This window comes from Lycium ferocissimum, chromosome 12 (assembly GCF_029784015.1).
Source record: "Lycium ferocissimum isolate CSIRO_LF1 chromosome 12, AGI_CSIRO_Lferr_CH_V1, whole genome shotgun sequence".
Classification (NCBI taxonomy): domain Eukaryota; kingdom Viridiplantae; phylum Streptophyta; class Magnoliopsida; order Solanales; family Solanaceae; genus Lycium; species Lycium ferocissimum.
The window spans coordinates 38168553-38190810 of NC_081353.1; the positions used below are offsets into that span (position 1 = coordinate 38168553).

Genomic DNA, 22258 nt, shown 5'->3' on the forward strand with positions numbered 1-22258 from the left:
TGATTTGCATTTCTGTCAAGCCAGTATCTCTTAGCCCTACTTTCAACCATCAATGCAGGTGTTGTCAATTTCTCTCTCGTTTTAAATGAAGAAATCATGAAATAAATTAAATGATAAAACAAAACTATGGTTGACTATAGAGAATTACGGAACGTTTGGTTGGTGAACAAGTTATATAAAATTATATCAACGAGATTACTATAATTAAATTATGACGAGGTTATTAGTGGTTAAGAAAGCTATGGTTGACGGTAGACAATTTGAGATCGTTTGATTAGTGAACAAGTTATATCAAAATTATAACAATGAATTATTTAATTAGTGTAATACATAGTATAGTAATTATAAAGACTTGTTTGTTTGTCATAACGTAATTACATTATAATTACAAACGTAATATTAGGAGGTCCGTGGAAAGAAATTTAAAACAACATGCATGTCCTTGGAGGCAGTGTGTATACCACCTTACCCCTACCTTATAATTATACCATGTAATTACCAGTAATTCTCATCTTTCCTTTGAGAATTGATCATTGTAATTACTACCACCCAAATAATTTACTTGATCAGATAAACATATCAAAAATTATATAACTACATCCCATTACACCCTAATTTAATTACAAGTTGACTTTCCAAACAAGCACTTAATAAGCAATCAAAGTAGAAATAAATTTTCACCAGCGAATTAAAGTCACCATGCTTTGAAAGTTTTATCAGGCTTTAGAGAATTAATTAATGTGAATTTAAACTTGCAAAGCAAGTGGAAACGACTTATTTATCAGCTGCATAATTCCAATCTAAGAGTTGCATCCGTGTTAGGTATTTTTGGAGACATTCGATTTTGTGGTTTATAAATATTTTTTTGTTACGTTTATGTAGTAGATTTTTCTTTTTAGTCTATTCGATATTTAAAATAATTTATCTTTAAAATTTCTATTTTATTATCAAAGAGATGATTTATAGCAACAAATGTCGAAGACTTGTTTTTAGAACATATCTAGAACATGTGTTTCAAAACTACTTCTTTTACTTTTTAAATTCTGTGATCAGTCAAATAATATCACACAAATTACAACAGACAGAGTATTACTTTAGTTATATGACCATAAGAGATCATAAAAGTAATGTAGAGATTAATAATACTTACACACGAAATCTTCAGACTGATTTTTTATTTATTTTTATTTCATATTATAAGTGGCCATTTCTTTCACCGGACTGATGTGGTAGCTTTTCTTTGAGTCGAGGGTCTTTCGGAAACAACCTCTCTACCTCCATGGTAGAGATAAGGTCTGTGTCCGCTCTACCCTCCCAGACCCCAATTTATGAGATTACACTGGATATGTTGTTGAGTGGCCATGATCAGACTATTTCCTTGATATTCTTCTTAAAGAATTTACATTAACCAGTCTTGTCCCGCTATAAATAGGAAGCACATGGAGCTTCTTAGATATATCAAAGTGTGTCTTCAACTTCCCTAAAATTTTCTCTCTTTCCCTTAGTTGAGTTAGTTCCATATTTTTTCCACATCCAAAATGGGCAGCCTTTGTGTTAATTTTAGTGACCAAATTCAAGTTGAAATCATGTCCAAAAAGCTCATAAAACCATCCTCACCAACTCCTAATCACCTTCAAAATTATAAGTTATCTTTTTTTGACCAAATAGCTGAGAAAACACATATGCCTGTTGTTCTTTTTTATCCACACTCTATCAACTCTTCCACTACCACTGATTTTATGGTACAACAACTTGAAAAATCACTTTCTAGGATATTGGCTCATGTTTATCCAGCTGCCGGTAGATTTGCACAAGATAAATGTTCAATCAATTGCCTTGACCAAGGTGTGACATTAATAAAAACCAAGGTCAATTGCCTAATGGACGATTTTCTCCAAGAGGCCAGAACGAATTTTGACCTCGCCTTGAGTTTTTGGCCACAAGGCATTAAGATGTGGAGGCGACTAGTTTGTTCACCACACAACTTATGGTTGTGCAAATTGCGATTTTCCAATGTGGAGGACTCACTTTATCTATGAGCACCGCGCACCCTGCAATGGACGGATGGGCGAGTTTTACGTTCATCTACGAGTGGTCCAGAGTGTGTAAATTGGGAATGCCTACTGAAAAGATTAATGTCATGAGCTTTGATTTGGCTAATGTTTTCGGACCAAGAGATGTATCCACGATGTTTGAAGCTTCTGCTATTTTCCCTGGACTACGTCCGGACGCTAAAATTGTGGCCAAAAACTTTGTTATGGATGAAGTCTCTTTATCAAAACTCAGAGACAAATTAACAAATTGTCACAATCCAGGGGCCTTATGCTTTAAGCCCTCAAGAGTTGAGATGGTCACAGCGATTTTATGGAGGGCTCAACTCCGCGCTTCACAGGCAATAACAGGGAAAGTGAAGCCTTCACTAATGTCATTTCCCCTGAATTTACGAGGTAAGCTTAAATATCCTGAAACAACTAATCCTTATGGGAATTTTATTATTGAAGTTCCTATAGCATATGAACCTAAAGGGACCAATATGGAGTTAAAAGATTTCATAATATTGATAAGAGAAGCAGTGCAAAAGACTGCTGACTATTGTGGTGAAGCTTCAACAGATGAAGTAGTTGACCTGGTGGCTAATTTATATAACCAAAGTTATGGAGGGCAAGATTGGGGAACTAATGATGATATTGAGGAATTTACATGCTCAAGTTTGTGTAGTTTTCATATGCAAGAAGCAGATTTTGGATGGGGAAATCCAAATTTAATGCATTTTGGGTCAAGACATCATCAAGTGTTTTGGTTGTATTCTCCACAATGTGGTAATAGTATTGCTGTGCAGATGGATCTCAAGGAAAATTACATGGACTTCATTGAACATGACCAAGATTTCCTAGCTTTTACCAAGTTCTAGGTCTTTCTTAAAGTTTCTGCTTTGTTAAGGGAAGGGTAAAGTTGTCTTTGTATGATTTATAGGTCACGAGTTCGAGCTGTGGAATCAACTATCGATGTGTCCGGGTAGGCTGCTTGCATTACGCCCCTTGAGGTACGGACAATAAAACATGAGTGGGTTACAATCCTACATTGGTTGGAGAATGGACTGGTGGTCTGCTTATATTAACTTGAACTATTCTCCTCTCACAAGCTAACTTTTGTGTTGATTTAGATTAAAGTGTCATATCTTTACACTTCTTAATGTCAGAAGGATTGTGAATTTGTTTGAGTTAGATTCAAGTGTCATATCTTTATACTTCTTAATGCAAGAGGATTGTGAATTTGTTTAGTTAGATTCAATTGTTATATCTTTACACTTCTCAATGCAAGAGGATTGTGAATTTTAGGTCTTATCGAAATAAATTTTTTTATTTTTGTCAATCATTTTCTTTAATATCTATGTCTATGTAATGCAATTACTACAGTAATAATTAAACCAAATAATTACGTTGTGATTTCCAAAAACACTCTTACTTTGAAGTTCGTACTTCAAACTCTGTCACATAGAGGGATATAAGTTCCAGTGCTGACAAATGACTAGGTTTGGTTACTCATTTGTCAACTGTCAATTTTCCAGTGCTGCACCACACGATCAATAATATCTTGTGGTAATAGATCTCTCACATCAGGTTCATTATAGCGTTCACCCTGTATCAGTTTAGCCACCTTATCACTACCGAGGTTTTAGCAAAATTCAGTATCTTTGATTCAAACCTTGTATTTGAGTTAAAAAATTCATTTAATATATATGAATAATCTATTAAGAACCCAATAAACAAAAATAAGTGTGGTCCAGACTTAAACTTTGCAAGGCCGCTACAGGACCTTCTATTTTCGCCCAAACTTCCCTGACCTTTTGCCATTCAAAATGTCTTGCTTTAAATATTGCTCATAAAGTAATATTATAAATTAGCAGCACACAAATCTCAAGTTACAACTAGCTAGTAGTACTACATTTAAGTAGACAAAGGGCAAAGGACAGTCCGGTGTACTAAGCTCCCGTTAAGTGCCAGGTCCGGGAAAGAGCCGTACCACAAGACTATTATACGCGACCTTGCCAAGTATCTGCAAGAAATTTATTTCCACGAACAAAACCTTGACCTCCCTGGTCGCGTGACGATGAGCTTTCTGGTTCTTTCGAGGCTCCTTCACATTTAAGCAGCAGACACACTTGCAAAATACAAAACTTATTGCAACACAAAGTCCACTAACAACAAAACTCAAATCAACTCTTGGCGTTTACAGACTTGCATACTTGATAAAATATGTTTGTATGATAGAGCAAACACATCAATCTTGATGATTTCCATGAGAAAGTCATTTACTGGTATTTAGTTACATGAGGAAAAATAATTTCCATCAAAAGGGGGGAAATGATTTCCGTCGTACCAAACACACTCCATAAGTTTATTCATGAGCAACAAGCACCAATTGTTTTCCAACATTCCGACCGGAGAAGAGGCCGACTAGAGCACCTGGTGCACTTTCAATTCCTTCAGCAATGTCTTCCACATATTTTATCTTCCCTTCTTTTATGTGTGGAGTAACCATTTCTACGAATTTTTGGTAAAGGGGAAAGTAATCAACAGCCAGAAAACCTTGCATACGGAGTCGTTTTGAGATGAGGCAGAACAGGTTGTGAACTCCTTCAGATTGCTCGAGGTTGTATTGTGAGATGAACCCACATACAGCGATCCGGCCATGGAGTCTCATGTTGAGAAGAACTGCATCAAGCATCTTTCCTCCAACGTTCTCAAAGTAAATATCGATTCCATCAGGGAAGTACCTGGTTGTGTTCACACATGATATAATAAAGTATTAAAAGTGTGTTCTTCGTAGTAGCTTAAGCTACTGGATGAGATGGTAACACATTTCAACAAACTGAATCAACATTTGGTGAGAGATGTATGTTTTTTATGCCCGGTATTTTTCTTACTGTAGAAAAACTAATAACACCAGAAGAACCTAGAATTCCATGAGAAAATGTTAAGGAGAAAGGAATAAAATCTAACTTCTAATGGAAGGAAAAAATGCCATTCATTTTAAGGGATGTGTGCTTTTCATGAAAAACATAGGCTTTTGCTACTAGTTACTCCATCTTCAGGCCAAAATGAGTCTTATCTCAGAAAAAAGAAAAAAAAAATGATATTTACCTTTTCAAAGCTGCAGCTAAATCTTGTTCCTCTTTATAGTTAAATGCTTCATCAAAACCAAATTTGTTCTTCAACAGTTCAACCTAAAAAAAGAAATGAAAAACCACGAAAACATTGAGACCTTATCAGTAGTACCGGTCCCTGCCTAGACTTATATGTTCATCTTTGCGTAATATTACCTAACAGTAGTAACAACAGACATCACGAAATGTCACATACTGTTGTGAGGGATGAAACCAGCTAAAAAATGAATAAAAATTCTCATTTCTTATACACGCAATATCATATACTGTTTAATTTAGTCACAAGTTGCCAGAAAGGTGTCTTTAAGAACCAACTCTAGTTTCTAGCTGTCAGGACACTAATACTTTATTCATCTTGTTGAACTGTGTATAATACTTTATTCATCTTGTTGAACTGTGTAACCGACTCAGCTAAAGCTTCATATGTTAGGAAGCACACTTTTAATTTCTTAATAATAAGATGTCTCAACATCCTTCCACTCACGTGTAAACCTGATTCTTTTATTCTTGGACCGAACACGTGGAGATATTTTTGCTTTATTTTTAGTGGCAGTGAGATTCGGACCAAAACCCCTGCCTGTTCTGGTAGCATGTGGAACTGTTTGACAATCTCGTATACCACATTAAAATTCAACTTGGTATCGGATCTCAAACCTCTCACTTGGGGAATGATGTTCTTGAAAATACACTACAGGTCATGCATTTACTAAGAAACAAACACCTTAAACTAAGAGATAACTAGCAATGGAAATAGAACTTCCCTCCTGATTCCCCTGTTCATGAAGGGGCAATGAAAGCCGGTTGACATTAATTAACAAGAATATCATCAGATCCAAACAAGATTTGATATTAATCACATTTAGCAGATCAATCATTGTAGTGAAGAGTGTTGCTTGAAGAAATTAAGTTTACCTTTTCTTTGCTTCCAGCACTTCCAACAACATAGCAACCTAATAGCTTAGCGAATTGTCCGACGAGCTGGCCAACAGCACCTGATGCAGCTGAAACATAAACAGTTTCTCCTTTCTTTGGGGAGCATAGCTCATAAAAACCTCCATAAGCTGTTATTCCAGGCATCCCTAAGATACAATTGCATTGGTTATCTTTCTATTGTTTTTACACTAAACATTTTATAATTCTCTTTCTAATGTGTGAACTTTGTGGATAAAATAGACCTCTGCCTTCACAATGAGAAGAAAAAGATTTTTTCCAGTTCAAATATGAATATGTAATACGACAAGGAAAATCTCCTTATGAAGACAAACATTGGATTGTTGCCGCGTAGCACATTTTGAAAAGCAAAAGGATCAATTTCGGCGAAGATTGGAGCAATTTTTTTATTTTGTAGATATAAATTCTAACGCGTGTGATACTCTAACCCCCCCCCCCTTCCCCCCCTCTCCTCCTTCAACACAGGACATCTCTTGCGGTGGAAAATATAACAAGAGCGTCCAATAACGGATAAACCAAAAATCGGGAAGTCCGACTCTGACACCATATTAAAGCGTGCGACCATCTGCTTTTAGATAAGATGGTCATGCAATTCTAACAATAAAACATATAAAGACTTGAAACTGCAGGGTGCTTATGATGTTCTTTGACAGAGTAATTTACCTAGGATTCCTGTATAGTAGGAAAGAGGCACATCTGTATTATGAATTTTAAAGAGAGTCTCAGGAGCTTTGATGATGCTGTACTCTTCCCATCCAGTTATTCCCCAAACTAAATCATCTTTCTTGAATTTTGGATGAGCTGAATCCACAACTTTAGCCACTCCAAACCCCACAATAGGCTACACAACAAGATCAGAAAGGATTCAATTGCCATTCATGTGAAAATTGTAGAATCTGACAGACATTAGTAAATAGTAACTTGTAATCCTTCAAATTGACTTGATGAAACTTGAACAATAAAGAAAAACATCTATATCTACCAACACAATATATATTGATTTTCCAACTATTTAAACACTTATCCTCCTTGTTCAAATTATATCATTTCTTAAGTTAGATAGTTACTTTGGCCAGTTACTTTTAAATGAAGCGACATGATCAATAAGGATTCATATAGGCAAGCATTGTTATAGTTGTGTTGTTTTGGCACCATGTATCATAGGGGAGGAGCTACAGTTCTGTTTACGGTTTCGGCAGAACTCAGTAGCTTTGCCTCTGACCTTGTATATGTGTTTAAAAATCCATTAAATTTATCTAGAACTCAGTAAGCTGACTTTTCTAGAATCTAAAACCCATAAACTCAAAATCCTAGCTCTACCTCTGTGTATCATAATCAGCGGCGGAGCTAGAGTTCCAGCCTTTCAGTACAACCCAGTAACTTTGGCCAAAAGCTTGTATTTATTTATGTTAAGAAATCCACTTAATATATACTAGTATAAATAAGCTGCTTATAAACTCAAAATTTTGAATTCACCTCTGATCATAATATTTTACTACGTCCTGTCACTATTACTAATATTTTTTTACTACACCTCTTAAAAATAGACATTTAGTACTCTATCATAAAAGTATTTACCTAAATTACCCTATATTGGCTTTCTTAAATGCCTCACTTAATTGACACTACACTAACCAAATCAGTAAGGATGAATTTTGAAGAAAAAAAAGTGACAAATCATTCTTATTTGTCTAAAACATCAAATATCTTAGAACAAACTGAATTTGGCAAACCCACAATACTATTATTAAAAAGATCTAACACGGATTTTAAGAAATAAAGGAGTGTTAGGTCCAAAACCAACCTAAAATATTTGCGTGGTTATAAATCAATGTTATAAAGTTAAAATATTCCTAAAAATAAAAATATGTAAATCTTTTTAGGACACACTAATAAGAAAATTAAGTCAATCTTTTTAGGACGGGGTGAGTAATAAAAAAGAGGAACTTAGACTTACAGAGCCAGGAGTAAAAGAATCAGTGTAACTGCCCTCTGTTTTCTTCATACGAGGTCTCATGTAAGGATCACAAGACAAGTACAAATTTTTCACCAACACAGTATTAGAATCTTCTGGAACCTTTAATTTCATAGTGCTAATTCTCAATTCCATATCTGATTCTTTAGGGACACCATTTACATAATTCTTTAGTAAAATCTGTTTGTTACTCACTTCCTCCATTTTCCAATATAATTTCTTCCTTTTGAGTACTCTCTATATGACTATATGTATCCAAATAAGTATTTAAAGGGAGAAAGCTTTAATTTCTAAGTGCTTGGAGTGGAATCTTGAAAAGCTATTGTGAAGAAGAAAGTATGAAACATGTGAAATAATGTGTGGACGATTTTTATCATGTTGAATTATTGGTCTCATCACTATAATGGTTGGGAATTAGGTGCTTTAACTGTTTCCGTCTTTTGCAATGGTGGGGATCTTCCTACACGTGGAACCTTTTGATTTTTTCTCCAAAAACAAATTATTGCAGTGTTAAATAAATCATACTCCCTCCATTTCAATTTACGTGAACGTATTTCACTGGATACGATATTTAAAAAAAAATAAAGATTTTTGAAATTTATAGTTCAAAATAAATGTTATATATATTTTATGTGATTATAAATTATTTCGTAAAGTGAATTTGTTTTAAATATAAAAGAGTCATTCGTTTTGGAGCAGTTAATAAAAAAATAGATTAAAATATAAATTAAAATAGAGGGAGTATGTATTTTGTGTAGTTATAAATTATTACTAGAGATAAATTATTTTTCAAATTGAAAGGAAGAAAGTTTTATTTTTTGTTTGTTTGAATTTTCACGCGGTATTTGTTTGTACGAAAAACTAAGCACATTGTTATCGGTTTGAGCGGGACTGTGAATCTAACCGGTTAATAAACCGGCCGGTTACGTTTAAAAGCAAGCCGGCCACCCGTTTGATTTCTAGGTTTAAAATGAAGCATCTGGACCGATTCGGTTAAATGTCCAAAACCTCTTTTTTTTTTTTTTTTTGTATAGCATATATATATATTATAGTATTTAGTAGTATATTGTAGGTATATTTACATATGTTATATAAGTTTATAAGTAAAGTTTATGTATTTGCTTGGTAACAAAGATATACGTGTATATATATATATATATATATATATATATATATATATATATATATATAAGTTATATGCTTAAGTTATACTACATATACCTAAAATATACTAAGAATATACTTATATATATCAATATACTTAGGTTATATATATATATATATATATATATATATATATATATATATATATATATATATATAGCTTAAGTTTTTTCTAAGTTTATAAATTCGTATTTTATAAATTAAGTATATTTATATTATGAGTATATTTTAGTTATTTTTCAAGTATATAACTTTCTAGTTTTTAATTTAAGTAGATGTATATTATAAGTATATTCTTAGTATATTTTAGGTATATTCCTAACTTAATATAAGTAAAAATATGAACACAAGTAAATAGAAGAAAGCTCAATGAGCCATATATTTTATTCATTCATGGATAACATTTATTTGCAAGTGGTAGTTTTTTTTAACTTGCAAATAATACATGAGTTGCAAAGAAATAGTAGAATAATAAAATCACCAATTGTCAATCATTTGGTTAATTTCCCCCATATCATATTCGGTCATAGAGATATCTTCAAAGTCTTCCATTTGGTCCGCTCCACTTGCTATCAAATCTTCAATCTTTTCCTCTTCGCCTTCCACCGCTTCTAAGTTTTGGTTGCGTCGCTCCAATCTAATCCAATCGCGAATGCACACTAGTACTTGCAAGCTAAATCCGGATAATGAGTGTCTATGGTCTCTAATTTATTGTCTTCCTTGGCTAAATGCACTCTCCGAAGCCACAGTTGATATTTGAATCGTAAGGATATCTCGAGCCATTCTTGAAAGTATCGGTTGACTAGCCTTGTATTTCTTCCACCATGCTAAGACGTCCAAATCATCTAGTTCCTATATCCACATTTGGGCATCAAATAAAAGTGATATTCATCAAAGTTTGCATTAGAAGAAGGAGTTGGATGTGAATGTAAAACTTTTAAATGCGATAAACCCGACAAGTCCTTTTTGCAACTTTGAGAAGTAGTAGGGCGTGGAGCAACGGGTGTAGATTTTCTTCCAAATTAGAATAATGACTAAAAATTTTCTAAACTCGCATCAATAGCGAGCTTTGACTAAAGATGATTCAACTCCCTCTTCAATTTCTAAAAATGTATAAGTTTGATTAACCAATGTTCTAGTATAAGACACTTTTAAATAAGGATTTAAAAGAGAACCTAATATAAATAAAGTTGGGATGGGAAAACAATACTTCTTAAATTTTGTTGTCATATTAAAAATAGCTGCTTGATAACCGGATTTATATTTATACTCTTGTAAAACTCTAGCTATTTCTGCTAAGTTGGCTAAAATTTCGGTTACCGTGGAATAGAATTGTCTAGAAAAAGCAAGAGTTGCATTATAAAAATTTTGTAAGAGTTCAACACATTCTTTAACATCTTCCCAATCCGTAATATTTAACCAATCATCATTATTAATATTATATTTGTTATGAACTTGTTGTATGGGAATCCTATACTCATATGCTTGTTGTAGCATAATGTAAGTGTAGTTCCACTTAGTCTCAATTTCAACTTGAATTTTCCTAGGTCTAAGGCTATTTTCCACACAAGAATTCTTAAAATCTCTCAGTTTTTCCCTATTAACATTACAAAAAAGAAACGCAACTGCATTTCTAACTTTTTGAATAGAATCTTCAAAACACTCAAGACCATCTTTAACAATTAAGTTTAAAATGTGACAACTACATCTCACATGAAAAATATTTTTAGCGAGAGTTTAATTCCTTTTAAAAGACCAACCGCCTTTGTATTATTAGAAGCATTATCTAAAGCAATACAAAGTGTTTTTCTATAAATGTTAAAAAATCTCATAATAGTAGTGTTACACCTCGTAGTCGTGTACGTGAGATCTATCGGCGTAGTTGGTTAAGTCTAGACGTGGCGCGTTCATCTCATGGTTACGAGGGTTTGAGTTCATATAATAATCTATGGAAGACATAGGGACCAAGCAAATCAAGAAAATTAAGTTTGTCGAAAAATTCGGAAGTGATTTTGAGTCAACTTTGATAAGGGCCTATCTCCATGTGTATTAGGAGTTTTAAGGTGTTTCAAAATCCTAAAATGAAGTTCGTCAAGTCTAGATTATAATGCAAGAAACCGCTCGTCGATAGGATATCGGAGTAGAGAATTATAGACGTTACAAAAAGTTTTAGGTCTCATAAGGTAATTTCCGCGGATGATCGTAGCTTCTTGCAAGGTGATGCCGCCTCATTTTATATAAAGGGTTAAAAACCTCACTTTTTCATCCAAAAACTTCTAAAAATTTCCCTGGAAAATTCAAAGCAAGTGCCCCTTTCTTAAATATTACATAGAGAGTGAGGATTTTGAGCAAAATTCAAGCTCGTTAAGTACTAATCGAAGACCGGGACAACTTGTAGTCGCGATTATCATATCGTTTTGTGCTAGAGTTAGCTTGGGAATAAGTGATTATTGAAGATCTTGCCACTTTAGTAAATATAAGGTATGAATCCTTGAATTTCTTTCTTTATTAACCTTGATCAAGGAATAGTTGTAAGAATAAAGGTCATAGTTTGTTGTGTCGAGGTTGTTGGCTTATGGATGAAATTTGAAGAGAAATTTGTATGAAAAATATATATATTTGTCTTGTGGAATGTTGAGGATGTTGTTGTTAATGTTGTTGGTATTGTTTGGAAGTGTTTGAGCATTTGGAGGAAGTCGATGTTATAGGGGAGGTCTTTGTTCGAATTTTCATAACCTAAATTTAGTCTTCCATAATTAGTACTTATGAGTTGATGGAAAGGTGACGGAAATATGATTAATGATATACTTCTCGATATATATATAGGCTCGGGTGAAGGACAAGCTTCGATATAAGGAATTCTTTAAGTGGTGGCTCGCCTTTCTTTCAAAGGTATGTAAGGTCTTCGTTTCCATAATTTTTTTTTTTTAATCCAATTAGTACACAAACTCCAGCGTTCCATTACAAATTCCATTTCATTCTTATGCTTTGTATTTTCAATCTTAAGGTTTGTCGTTTGATTGGTTTTAAGACAATATTTCACTCGTCGTCATCGATTAATCCTTTGGACTCGATATGAAATCCATAAACTATTCGGGGGTTAACGACCTTATGTCACTCTCTCGAGAAGGCCAAGAATCGATCCTTGATTTCTCATCAAAACTAGCCTCGGAACGTCATGAAGGAAAAACGAGTTGATCTCAAAATAATTGCTTCAAGGTGAGATATAGCGATCGATGAAAAGCTCCCGTAAGCCTATAACTCGAGGCTATGCGGAAGGAAAGTCGGAACTCCGATAAAGTCCAGCTTGTTTTCGGCTCTCAATAATGGTATATATATATATATATATATTGTATTTTACTACACCGTGCCGCGCTATAGTCGGCCGGGCACGCGCGCGCGCACGCGCACACCACCGCAAAGGGCATGTTATGATATTACCCCGACGTTCGGGAGGCCCGGACGCGTAATGATGATAACACCCGAGCCTTAATGGTCGGGCATGATTTTACATATATGACAAGGGCGAGCGTTCACCCGGCCGGCATGGATACTATCTAAAGGCATACGTTACATGATTTATATATATGAGTATACAAAAAGGTTTTATCATGCATTGCATTTTTGTGTCATCCGGATATGTTCGCTTTTCTCTCTTATTCATGTTACCTTTTATCTTAATTATGTTGTTACCTCTTCGCCTTACATACTCGCACTTTTATTCGTACGACGTCCCTTTGCACGACGGATCTTTCGCATTTCGTCTTTGCGGATGACCATGCGTGTTTATAGGAGCAACCCCGCAGACCCTCGGATTGTTAGAAGATGCCACTACTCCGGGCTTCTCTCTTTTGGGTACTTGACGAATATATGTATATAAGTATGCTCTTGGGAGGCTCTATGGACATTGTGGGATATGTAATTATTATGTGTGGCCTTGTCGGCCTTGTTTTGGCTTGATGTGTTTCGATAGCCTCACGTATTTATGATATATTGTGTGTAGCGACCTTGCCGGTCCCTTATGTACATTGTGTTGAATTATTAGTTATCTTTCCATGTTGCCTTTCCTTTTCGCGAGCAAATATTCCTTGAGTTCGGGCACGTGGAGTCCAAGTAACGGTTAAGTCAGGTGACTTCGGCCTACGGGTCGATACTCGTCATGGATTTAAGGTGACAAGTAGACATTGAATCCGAAAATTTTTCCATCGTGACGACCTTTCCTTCATCATATAAAAAAGCTATAATTCTTTTTTGCATAACCCAATTATCATCAACCCAATGACATATAATAGCAAAAAAATCTAACTTGTTAAGACTAAGACCCAAATCGGCGGTAAGAGAAACATTACAATTTAAAGAATTAAATACATGGGGCAAATAAAATCTATATTTTTTTATACAAATCTATAACATCCGCTCTACAAGTACTTCTAGGAATACCCTCAAATAACGGATTATAACAACGTTGAATGTAAGTAACAAACCCTAAACTCGAAGGAAAGGAAAATGGTAAACAATCATAAGCTACCATTTTAGCTATTTCTACACGCTCTTTTTTCTTGTCATACTTAAAATTTTTACCGGTTCGTGGGTCTATCGTCATTTGAATACCCCCCACATTTGAATCCGTTTGCTCTCCCCAAACATCCATATGTTTAAGTCTCATATGATTATTTAGTGTACCCGTTCCACCATCCTTACTAGTTCCTTACCTAAAAGCAAATACTTGTTCACATATGGTACATTTAGCTGTTTGCCTTTTCTTATTCTTAGTCATAAATTTCCAAATTTTAGCAGTTGGATTACGAGTTCTAGGCGGTTTGTCTTGTGTATGTGATTGTGCAGGACCTGTATCTCCTATGGAATTTTCGGGGGCTTGTGTTTCATCATCATCATCATCAATTTCATTAAAAGTGTCGGTATAATGTTGTTGCATTGCCTCATAATCTAAAAGTGGATTATTTCCACCAACATCAATACCTAAATTAGGTGTTTCGTTCACAAATATTTCCTCATTAAACCCACCCCTAACAATACCACTACTACTACGGCCACGTCTAAATCTCTTCGCCATTATTAAATAGAATTAATTTAAATCACACTCAAATAAATCACAAGAAAATAAATTGCAACAAATTAAATTGCTAGAATTAAATTGCGTAAATTAAATAGCGAAAAATAAAGATAGAGTTGGAACGAAGGTACCAAATTGGGACTAATTTCCAACAAAGTGAAGGCGGCTAGAATTGCAAATCCACCAAAGCTACTTCGGATTGTTGCAAAATCACCAACTCCACCAACAATATTATAATTGCAAAATTAATAATTGAAACTAGAATAAGACTTTATAATATTTAATTGAGAGAAATTTAAAGTGGCTAATTGTTGCAAAGTAACTATAATTGAGAGATTGAGAGAAAGAGAAGAGTGAATTGGTGTGGATTAAAATGAAAATGGAGAGGGTTTATATAGGGGTGGGGGATGGGTTAAAGTGTTAAAAAAAAAGTTTGGGGGTTGGGGTTGGGGCGGGGGGGGGTGGGGGGGGGGGGGGGGTGGGGGTGCAAAATGGGGGTTTGGAACCCTTTGGCAACGGCCATTTTTGCAAATGGACTGTTGGCCAACGGTCCAGCCCATGTCCCAACGGCAACATTTTAATTTTTTTTTAATTAAAAGGTTTTACCGGTTTAACTTGGTCCTGAAAAAAATGGAAACCGGACCGATATATATTAAACGGTTGATCGGAATCGGTAAACTGGTTCCACCGATTTCGGTTTTACCGGTCCGGTTACCGATTTTAACCAGTTAACCAAAACCAGTTGACGGGCTTAGACTAAACCTAGTTAGTATTGAAAATTTCACTGTAGATGATTAAATACTTTCTACCGAAACTTAATTTAGTTTTCTCAAACTTCAAATGAGGATGATTGACCCTTGACAACCCTCAATAAAGTTGTGGTGGGCGGAAATTAGTATTTCAACATTTTAAACTATGTTTTGGATTCGAATCGTGTGAATGAAGTCTTTTTTAATAGACAACAAGTTATTTTTCTATCTGAGACTTTTCGACACGAATTTGAAAGGACAATTTACAGGAATGCTCTTATTTTGGGGTGGTCTTTAATTTTTGTCCTTCGTTAGAATTTCTTGGTTTCGAGTTCGAACCCCCGCTCAGTCAAAATTTTTAAAAAAATTTGTAAGGTAGAGTTTGGATTTGCAAGACAGAAATTTCATGCAAAATTCTCCTGGCTTTGCAAAACTAAACTTCTGTCTTGCGAATTTTTTTTTTTTTTTACCGAGTGGGATTCGAACTGAAAATCTTAAGATATTAGGCGATGGATAAAAATTAAAGATCATCAATTTGAGGGACGAAAATTAAAGACGAATGCTTTTGAAGGGCAATTCGCTCAAAAAAATGAATTTGAATTAGTCAAGTCCAAAAGAGATACCGGGCGTGGAATGAGAAAATCAAACAATTAAGAAATATGGACTTGACTCCATATCCTGTAGAACAAATACTCCATAAAAAGCTAGGATTTGGTGGTCCTTTATCCACCTTGCATGGATACTCATTTTGGTCCCAACTCCCAAGGACCTTATTGACAACTTCGATAAGATATCTTTAATTTAAGCTCTAGGGTTATTTTATTGAAAAACTTGATGTCTGAATAAATGAAGCTGACGAAAAATGGAGAGTTTTTCAAGTCTTTTAGTTTGCACCTTTTTTATTAGTTTGATGTTTTTTTTTTTTTTTTTTTTTTCAATTGAAGACAATAATCTAAAGACTTTTTCCCTATGGTATTCCAAATTTACCGTTCTGACTATTTTAAATCGCGCCACATAAAGCTGGCAAAGAAAAAAACACCCCCTAACAGGAGTTTCGGAGAAGGGCATGCCATAAATATATAAGCTTTCAGTGTTGTACATTTCATTAGACATTGAATGTTACATCATACATGAATTAAAGAGCAATAGAACAACCAGTATATTTAATACATTACAAAAGAATCTAGAATACAACTTAAATGTTGGAGCTTGCTAGGACAGCCTCCGAAACAAGTAACATAAAAAATAAAATTACATTATTAATTGGAGTGTCCAGCTCATTCTGTATAGTAATTATCAGCTCTATTTTCATCTTGTAAATTAAAGTATGCAGTATGATGTTATACAAATAAATTTTTAGTATCTGTTTTCTTCTTATTCATAAGCACCCAGTAGGTTGTTCTAAACCAGAAGCTCTTCCTCCAGCATTAACACATGAAGCTTCAGCTCGACGATCTTTGTAACTGAGATTCACATCTTCAAGTGTTATTTCAGTACATGGATTCGTTTTGCTACAATCCAATTTCACTGCAACTTCTGTAGCCGATGTTCCATGTATGTCTTGATACGTTATGTCACTTATTTTCATGCCCAAGTCCTAACAAAATAAATAAATTTTAGACTAAGGGAGTATGATCTTGAATTAATCATTAATCTTGTCATCAGTGTGCTGAATTTAATTGTTCAAAAATTACCTGATGAGGACAACTTTCGTGATTAGGGCAGTAATTTTGGTCTATGATGATTGGATTTTGAACATTAGCCATAACAATATGTTGAAAGAGAACACCTCTAACAAAGCCATTGCTAGGCCTTGCCCAAGTTTTTACCCTCACACCATTCTCTGTTCCAGTGAAAGTCACAGTTTTAACTGTCACATTTTGAACTCCAGCCTCTTGCACTTCCCAACCTAAGCTTCCAATGCTGCACCAATATCAAGTTTTGGACATACATTTTAGTTGACAAGATAAACCAATTAAAATAAAAATCAACTTTCTCTAAATAGTAATTAGTATTAGATTATTATGTTCCGAACCTTATTCCATGGCCAGGACCACAAGCAATGCCTTCGATCCATAAGTTAGAATTTCCAGGGCCAATAGAGATACAATCATCTCCAGTACCAATATTTGAGTTCATAATGCTGACTCCTGACGATGATTGTACATGAATTCCATCTGTGTTGGGGCTATTTCCAGGAGATGAGACCTTCACTCCTTGTAGCTTCACATTATGGCATCCGTCTACCAAAATATGGAACATTTGGCTATTTTGTGCAGTTACTCCGTTGATTACGATGTTGTTTGAGTTGTAAAATGCTAATGCCTACACCAAAATTTAAAGTAAAAAAGATTATTGTGCTAGTTTGAAATGATATTCAATTCTTCCTTGGCACTACAGATATATTTGGTACCAAGGACATCATTTTTCAGGTTTTTTTTTTTCACCAGAAAGTCATGATTTTATTGGACTTTGGTATATGTCAAGATGGGAAAAGCGGAAGTCATTTTCCTTAACTATCTCAACTTTTTAACTTCTTATTACTTGATCATCCAATTAACAGTTAGGCACTACATATTGTTGATTTTTAGGATTCAAAAGTTTCATCAAACTACAAAAAAAAAAAAAAAAAGTATGAAATTAGCTACGAATTCATCGCTAATTTGTCATTATTTAGTACGTAGGTACAAATTTTCTTGACAATCTGTCATTAAATAGGATTATCAAACAATTTTATTGTTTAGCTACAAAATTTATCTCAAGGCGCGTTAATTGCTATTTTTTATAGTATACTCTCGCATTTGCTAATATATTATTATTACAATTTTTTTTTATGTCTACTCATCAATCACACAATGAAAAAAAGATTCCATGGAAAACTTTACGTACCGTAGTTCCCTTCGGGCAATTCTTGCCAGAGGTTTTGCAAGCCCAAAGACCAGAACCTTGACCATCAAAGGTTCCACCATAAATGGAAACTCCGGTGACTTGTTCGAACTTTATCCAACTTCCTTCATTGCCAATAACATTATAATCAGAGGTAGCTAAGAGAGTGCCATCAATTTGTATAGTGATAGCGTTGCTCTTGCATGTTTGGCCATTGAAGTATGCGTTGCGAATCAAGTAACTTCCACGCGGCACGTAAATAGTGGCCGGGCTAGTTGAAGCACAGGCTGCTGCCCATGCACTCAAAAGGGCATTTGATGAATCTGTTTGGCCATTGGATTTTGCTCCATAATTTTGAACATTGTAAATTGTATTTGCTGCTAATGATAAGTTGAAGAGAAAGATGAAGAGAAGTGGAAAAATTGCTAATGGAGTCATTTTGCTCATCAGCATGTTTTTGCTAAATTGCTAAAAACAATTTGGAGGGATTCAAAGGATTGATCAAATGGAGGTGATGAGGAATTGGAGTAGTGTAGAGGGATATTTATAGGCTTTGGATTTTGGAAAATAGGACTTTAATGAATAAAAAGAAGTTAAAAAGGTAAAGATTTTTTAATAGATGCTTTTAGACTTCAATGAAAGTTAGGTTTTTCTTCCATATTGGTCATGCCGGGATTTGGGAAAATAAGACTTCAGATAACTATCCAACACAACCAAACACATGGGGAAATCAACAAATTGTGGGCACCTTATTTTAAGGAGAAAACTGAGGGGTAAAAGTTCAATCAGGTGGCGAGTTGATATTTCTTATACATTTGAATATTAATTAAATGACTTTTAATGTTAGCAATGGAGTTGTATTCTGTTACATACAAACAAACATTAAAAAGATAGAAAAATAATGCCCATAACGCTATGTAGCCTTCCTTTTTCAATTTAAATTTAAAACTCGTCCAACAGATTCTTAAAAACAGAAAACGTAAAAGAAGACAGAGAACCCATTTTGATGTTTCTAAAATCCATTTATGTGTTATATATGTACTTATGAAGAATATTTTGATTAAGGGATCTTGTTGCTTCCATTTGATAAATTCAAACGTTTGCCAATTTTTGGCGACGATATCACATGCATGGAATTAATTACGATTGAATTAGGAACTAGGTAAAAGCCGGAATAGAGTCAAAAAATAGATTAGGTGGATACTATTACAAGTTCGAATGGATTTATCCTAAGTTGACTATTAAATTATGCATTGTTTTAGGCCAATAGGGGCGTAGATAGCCTACTAGGTATTGGGAGCTATATAGTTGAGCTTAAACAAAACCACACGTGGTTAATTGACGTATGTAACTTCTACATGTAAAAAACTAAGAAGGACCAATTAATCTTTATATGTTGTTTTTTTATAATACCGTGGTATCCGAGCCGGTTAGCGCGCACCTCTATTAATTTTATGGGGTACCTGTTACCTCCCACTAGCATAGATATTAGGAAATCTCTGTCCACCAAATCTTGAAAAGGAGAAAGAAATCGCCCAGTTTATTTTTACCTACACCGGGGATTTAAATCTGAAACGTCCTCATGCTGCTCATGAATCCGCTTCATTAATCTCTATATTTAGAAAGATGCATTAATTTAGTTTCCAGTGAAAATTAAAGTCATGTCACAATATTTGAAGATGGTGAAACTGGAAATGATTGCATTCTCCACATTAAATATGTTAAATAATTTACAACTTGTTGAAAACTTAGAACCCAAACAATTGAGCAAAGGTAGACTTAAGAGATCTGATGGCAATTTTGAATTTTTCCTAACTCTATGTGGCTACTAGCTTTGAATTAGTAAAGTTGCACCACATATTCACATCATCCATTTAACTGACTTTAACATACTTTAATAAAAGCCAACCTGAAACATGGAATCCCAAAAACAAGGATACGTGCATGCATGAAATATGCAATAACCCCCTTTCCACGTCTCCTTTCGGCACGCAATTGTTCCATATTGGACAAGATAATACTCCCTTATCCCAAGTTATGTATCATAGTTCGATTTTTGAGAGTTAAACTTCTCAAATTTGGTCGCGAATTTAGACATAAAAACTTGAAATTTTTTGAAATAGAATTTATATACTTGAAAACTACGTAAAATTACTATACTAAGTGATAATATATAATTTACCATTCAAAATATTCACGAAATACTCTTTTGATTCTGGAAAGCCACCACATAGATTGGGACATTTATGTAATTTTCGTCATGTATTAATATCCCAAAGTATCAATCTATTGTTTTCGTTTCTTCTTATTAATCCTTCTTTTCTTTTTCTACTTCTTCTTCTTCTTTTGCCCTTTTTGGCTGCAGGGAGGAGGGGGATGGGGGAATCATATGAGCACTAGATATTATTTATTCAACAGCTGAATGTATTATTTTGTTGCTCTTCATCCAGACTTTACCTGAGATAAGTTCATTTTTTCCTTTTAGGTAGGCAAGGATACAACGAATTCTACAATCGAAATGATGCACGTCATCTGTCTCAATTTGATTGGCACTCTTTTTTTTTAGTCAGTCAGGACTAGCTCCTCTTGTTTCACTTTATTTGTCATAGTTCGACTTGACATAAAAAATTTATAATAAAAAAAAAAACTTTTGAAATTTATAGTCAAATATATTATATATGTAATAATATTTGTGTGGTTATAAACATTTTATAATGAACTTTTTACCGGCAGTATTTTCCTAAATCGTCTGGCAAAACGTCCCCTTATTCCTAATCTAAGAGTTAATGTAGTTGTCCTGCAACAGTACCCTATAAGGAAAACTACTTGAAATTGTCTCTGGTAGGATCACGTCCAATAAGTCATGTCCAATCTTGTAGGTGTTTTAATGACGTGTTTTAATATAAAATGACAAAAGGAATATAAGAAAATAACAATATATATATATATATATATATATATATATATATATATATATATATATATATATATATATTAGGAACAACAAGCAAGGAAAGAGCGCCAAACAAATTGAGAGAATATATATATATATATATATATATATATATATATATACATATATACACATGTATGTATATATATATATTGTAGAATTAGTTCATTGTATCCTAGCACATCTAACGAGAAAAAATGAGCTTGTCTCTCTTAAAGTTTGAAATACGAAATTTGAAAAATAATAAATTCACCTATTACACAAATTAATATTATATATCTACTGCTCATATTAGCTTACAATAGTGAAATGTGAACCAAATAAATTATCACATCACCATCGCCCACCACATCGTCCCCCGTAACAAATCAAACAATAAACCAATTACATATAGTTGGCCTCCGCCAAAAAAACAAAAAAAACCGAAATTTATAAGAGAAGAAAACAAATTTGTTGCTTTTAGTTATTAATAAACGAATAAATTATAGCTATGACGCCTAGAGAGGGCAGATCAAGCAGGATTGACATATCTTTAGATTGACAAGATTTTGAAAAAGGGTTGCACACAATACCTTCATTGAATCACAAATTGAATGAGAGAGGAAAGTAAACTTTTATAAAACATAACACAAGTATGCGCGCTTTAGGCTGAAAGACAAATTCGTGTAGACCTAGACTCAAAGTGAACCATACGTGCCATAGGCTTGGACCATGACGTACAGGGGTGGAGCGGCCTTAGATTGACAACCGATTAGAGGGGATTCATCCGAACCCTTCAGTGAAAATTACAAATGTATATTGAAGGTTAAAATTATTTTTTTATGTATATGTGGTAGGTATTGAACCCCGCTTCCAGTTCTTACTTACTTCTTTTTTGAACACTTCTGAGAAAATCCCGCTCCACATTACCGATGACGTATGACCATTATTATCTTGTTCACCAGTTGCATGCAGAGAGGAGACGTGCAAAGGGGATTACTACAGCATATTTAATTTCATGCACGCACGTATCCTTGTTTTTGGGATTCCATGTTTACTTTCAGGTTTATATATATATATATATATACACACACTAGTAAGGATAACCCGTGCTGTGCACTGGCCCAATAACACTGCTAAATATTGGAGTATAAGTTTTTTTGTTATAAGAAAAATATCATAATTTTGTTAGTCATAAGTATTAATTGAAAAACAAAGTTTAAAAGGAGTTTCTCTCATTATTGTGAGTTATTACATTAAATGACTATTTATCATAAAACTATTTTTTGTGAGTTTCTGAGCTTTTAAGAATCCAAGAAATGGAGTTTTAAAGTTTCACTTTAATTCACTCATCCTCAAT

At 34.1% G+C, this 22258-nt stretch overlaps 2 protein-coding genes and 1 pseudogene across 2 annotated transcripts; 1 reads left to right on the forward strand and 2 right to left on the reverse strand.

Annotated features, from left to right (window-relative positions):
• Positions 1 to 1437: 1437 nt before the first annotated feature.
• Positions 1438 to 3237, forward strand: LOC132040452 ((13S,14R)-1,13-dihydroxy-N-methylcanadine 13-O-acetyltransferase AT1-like; annotated as a pseudogene).
• A 941-nt stretch (positions 3238 to 4178) lies between these two features.
• Positions 4179 to 8458, reverse strand: LOC132039625 (2-alkenal reductase (NADP(+)-dependent)-like). The gene is made up of 5 exons (XM_059430124.1): positions 8076 to 8458; positions 6782 to 6959; positions 6080 to 6246; positions 5145 to 5227; positions 4179 to 4777 (listed from the first exon to the last, which is right to left on the reverse strand). The coding sequence occupies exons 1-5, from the start codon at positions 8295 to 8297 to the stop codon at positions 4399 to 4401; spliced, it is 1029 nt and encodes a 342-aa protein (XP_059286107.1). The 5' UTR covers positions 8298 to 8458; the 3' UTR covers positions 4179 to 4398.
• An 8000-nt stretch (positions 8459 to 16458) lies between these two features.
• LOC132040591 (polygalacturonase-like) lies at positions 16459 to 18454 on the reverse strand. Its single transcript, XM_059431243.1, has 4 exons — positions 17970 to 18454; positions 17116 to 17405; positions 16775 to 17003; positions 16459 to 16677 (listed from the first exon to the last, which is right to left on the reverse strand). Exons 1-4 carry the CDS (start codon positions 18417 to 18419, stop codon positions 16459 to 16461), a joined length of 1188 nt encoding a protein of 395 aa, XP_059287226.1. The 5' UTR covers positions 18420 to 18454.
• Between the last annotated feature and the right edge of the window lie 3804 nt (positions 18455 to 22258).

What these genes read in the sequence shown, in the direction of transcription:
- LOC132039625 (XM_059430124.1), bottom strand. Translation starts at nt 8,297, where the DNA reads ATGGAGGAAGTGAGTAACAAACAGATTTTACTAAAGAATTATGTAAAT. An exon ending in ATTCTTTTACTCCTGGCTCT is followed by an intron (nt 6,960 to 8,075) that starts GTAAGTCTAAGT and finishes CTTGTTGTGTAG; the next exon opens with CCTATTGTGGGGTTTGGAGT. An exon ending in TTAGCTGCAGCTTTGAAAAG is followed by an intron (nt 4,778 to 5,144) that starts GTAAATATCATT and finishes GAACACAACCAG; the next exon opens with GTACTTCCCTGATGGAATCG.
- LOC132040591 (XM_059431243.1), bottom strand. Translation starts at nt 18,419, where the DNA reads ATGCTGATGAGCAAAATGACTCCATTAGCAATTTTTCCACTTCTCTTC. An exon ending in ATTGCCCGAAGGGAACTACG is followed by an intron (nt 17,406 to 17,969) that starts GTACGTAAAGTT and finishes ATTTTGGTGTAG; the next exon opens with GCATTAGCATTTTACAACTC. An exon ending in GGTCCTGGCCATGGAATAAG is followed by an intron (nt 17,004 to 17,115) that starts GTTCGGAACATA and finishes ATATTGGTGCAG; the next exon opens with CATTGGAAGCTTAGGTTGGG.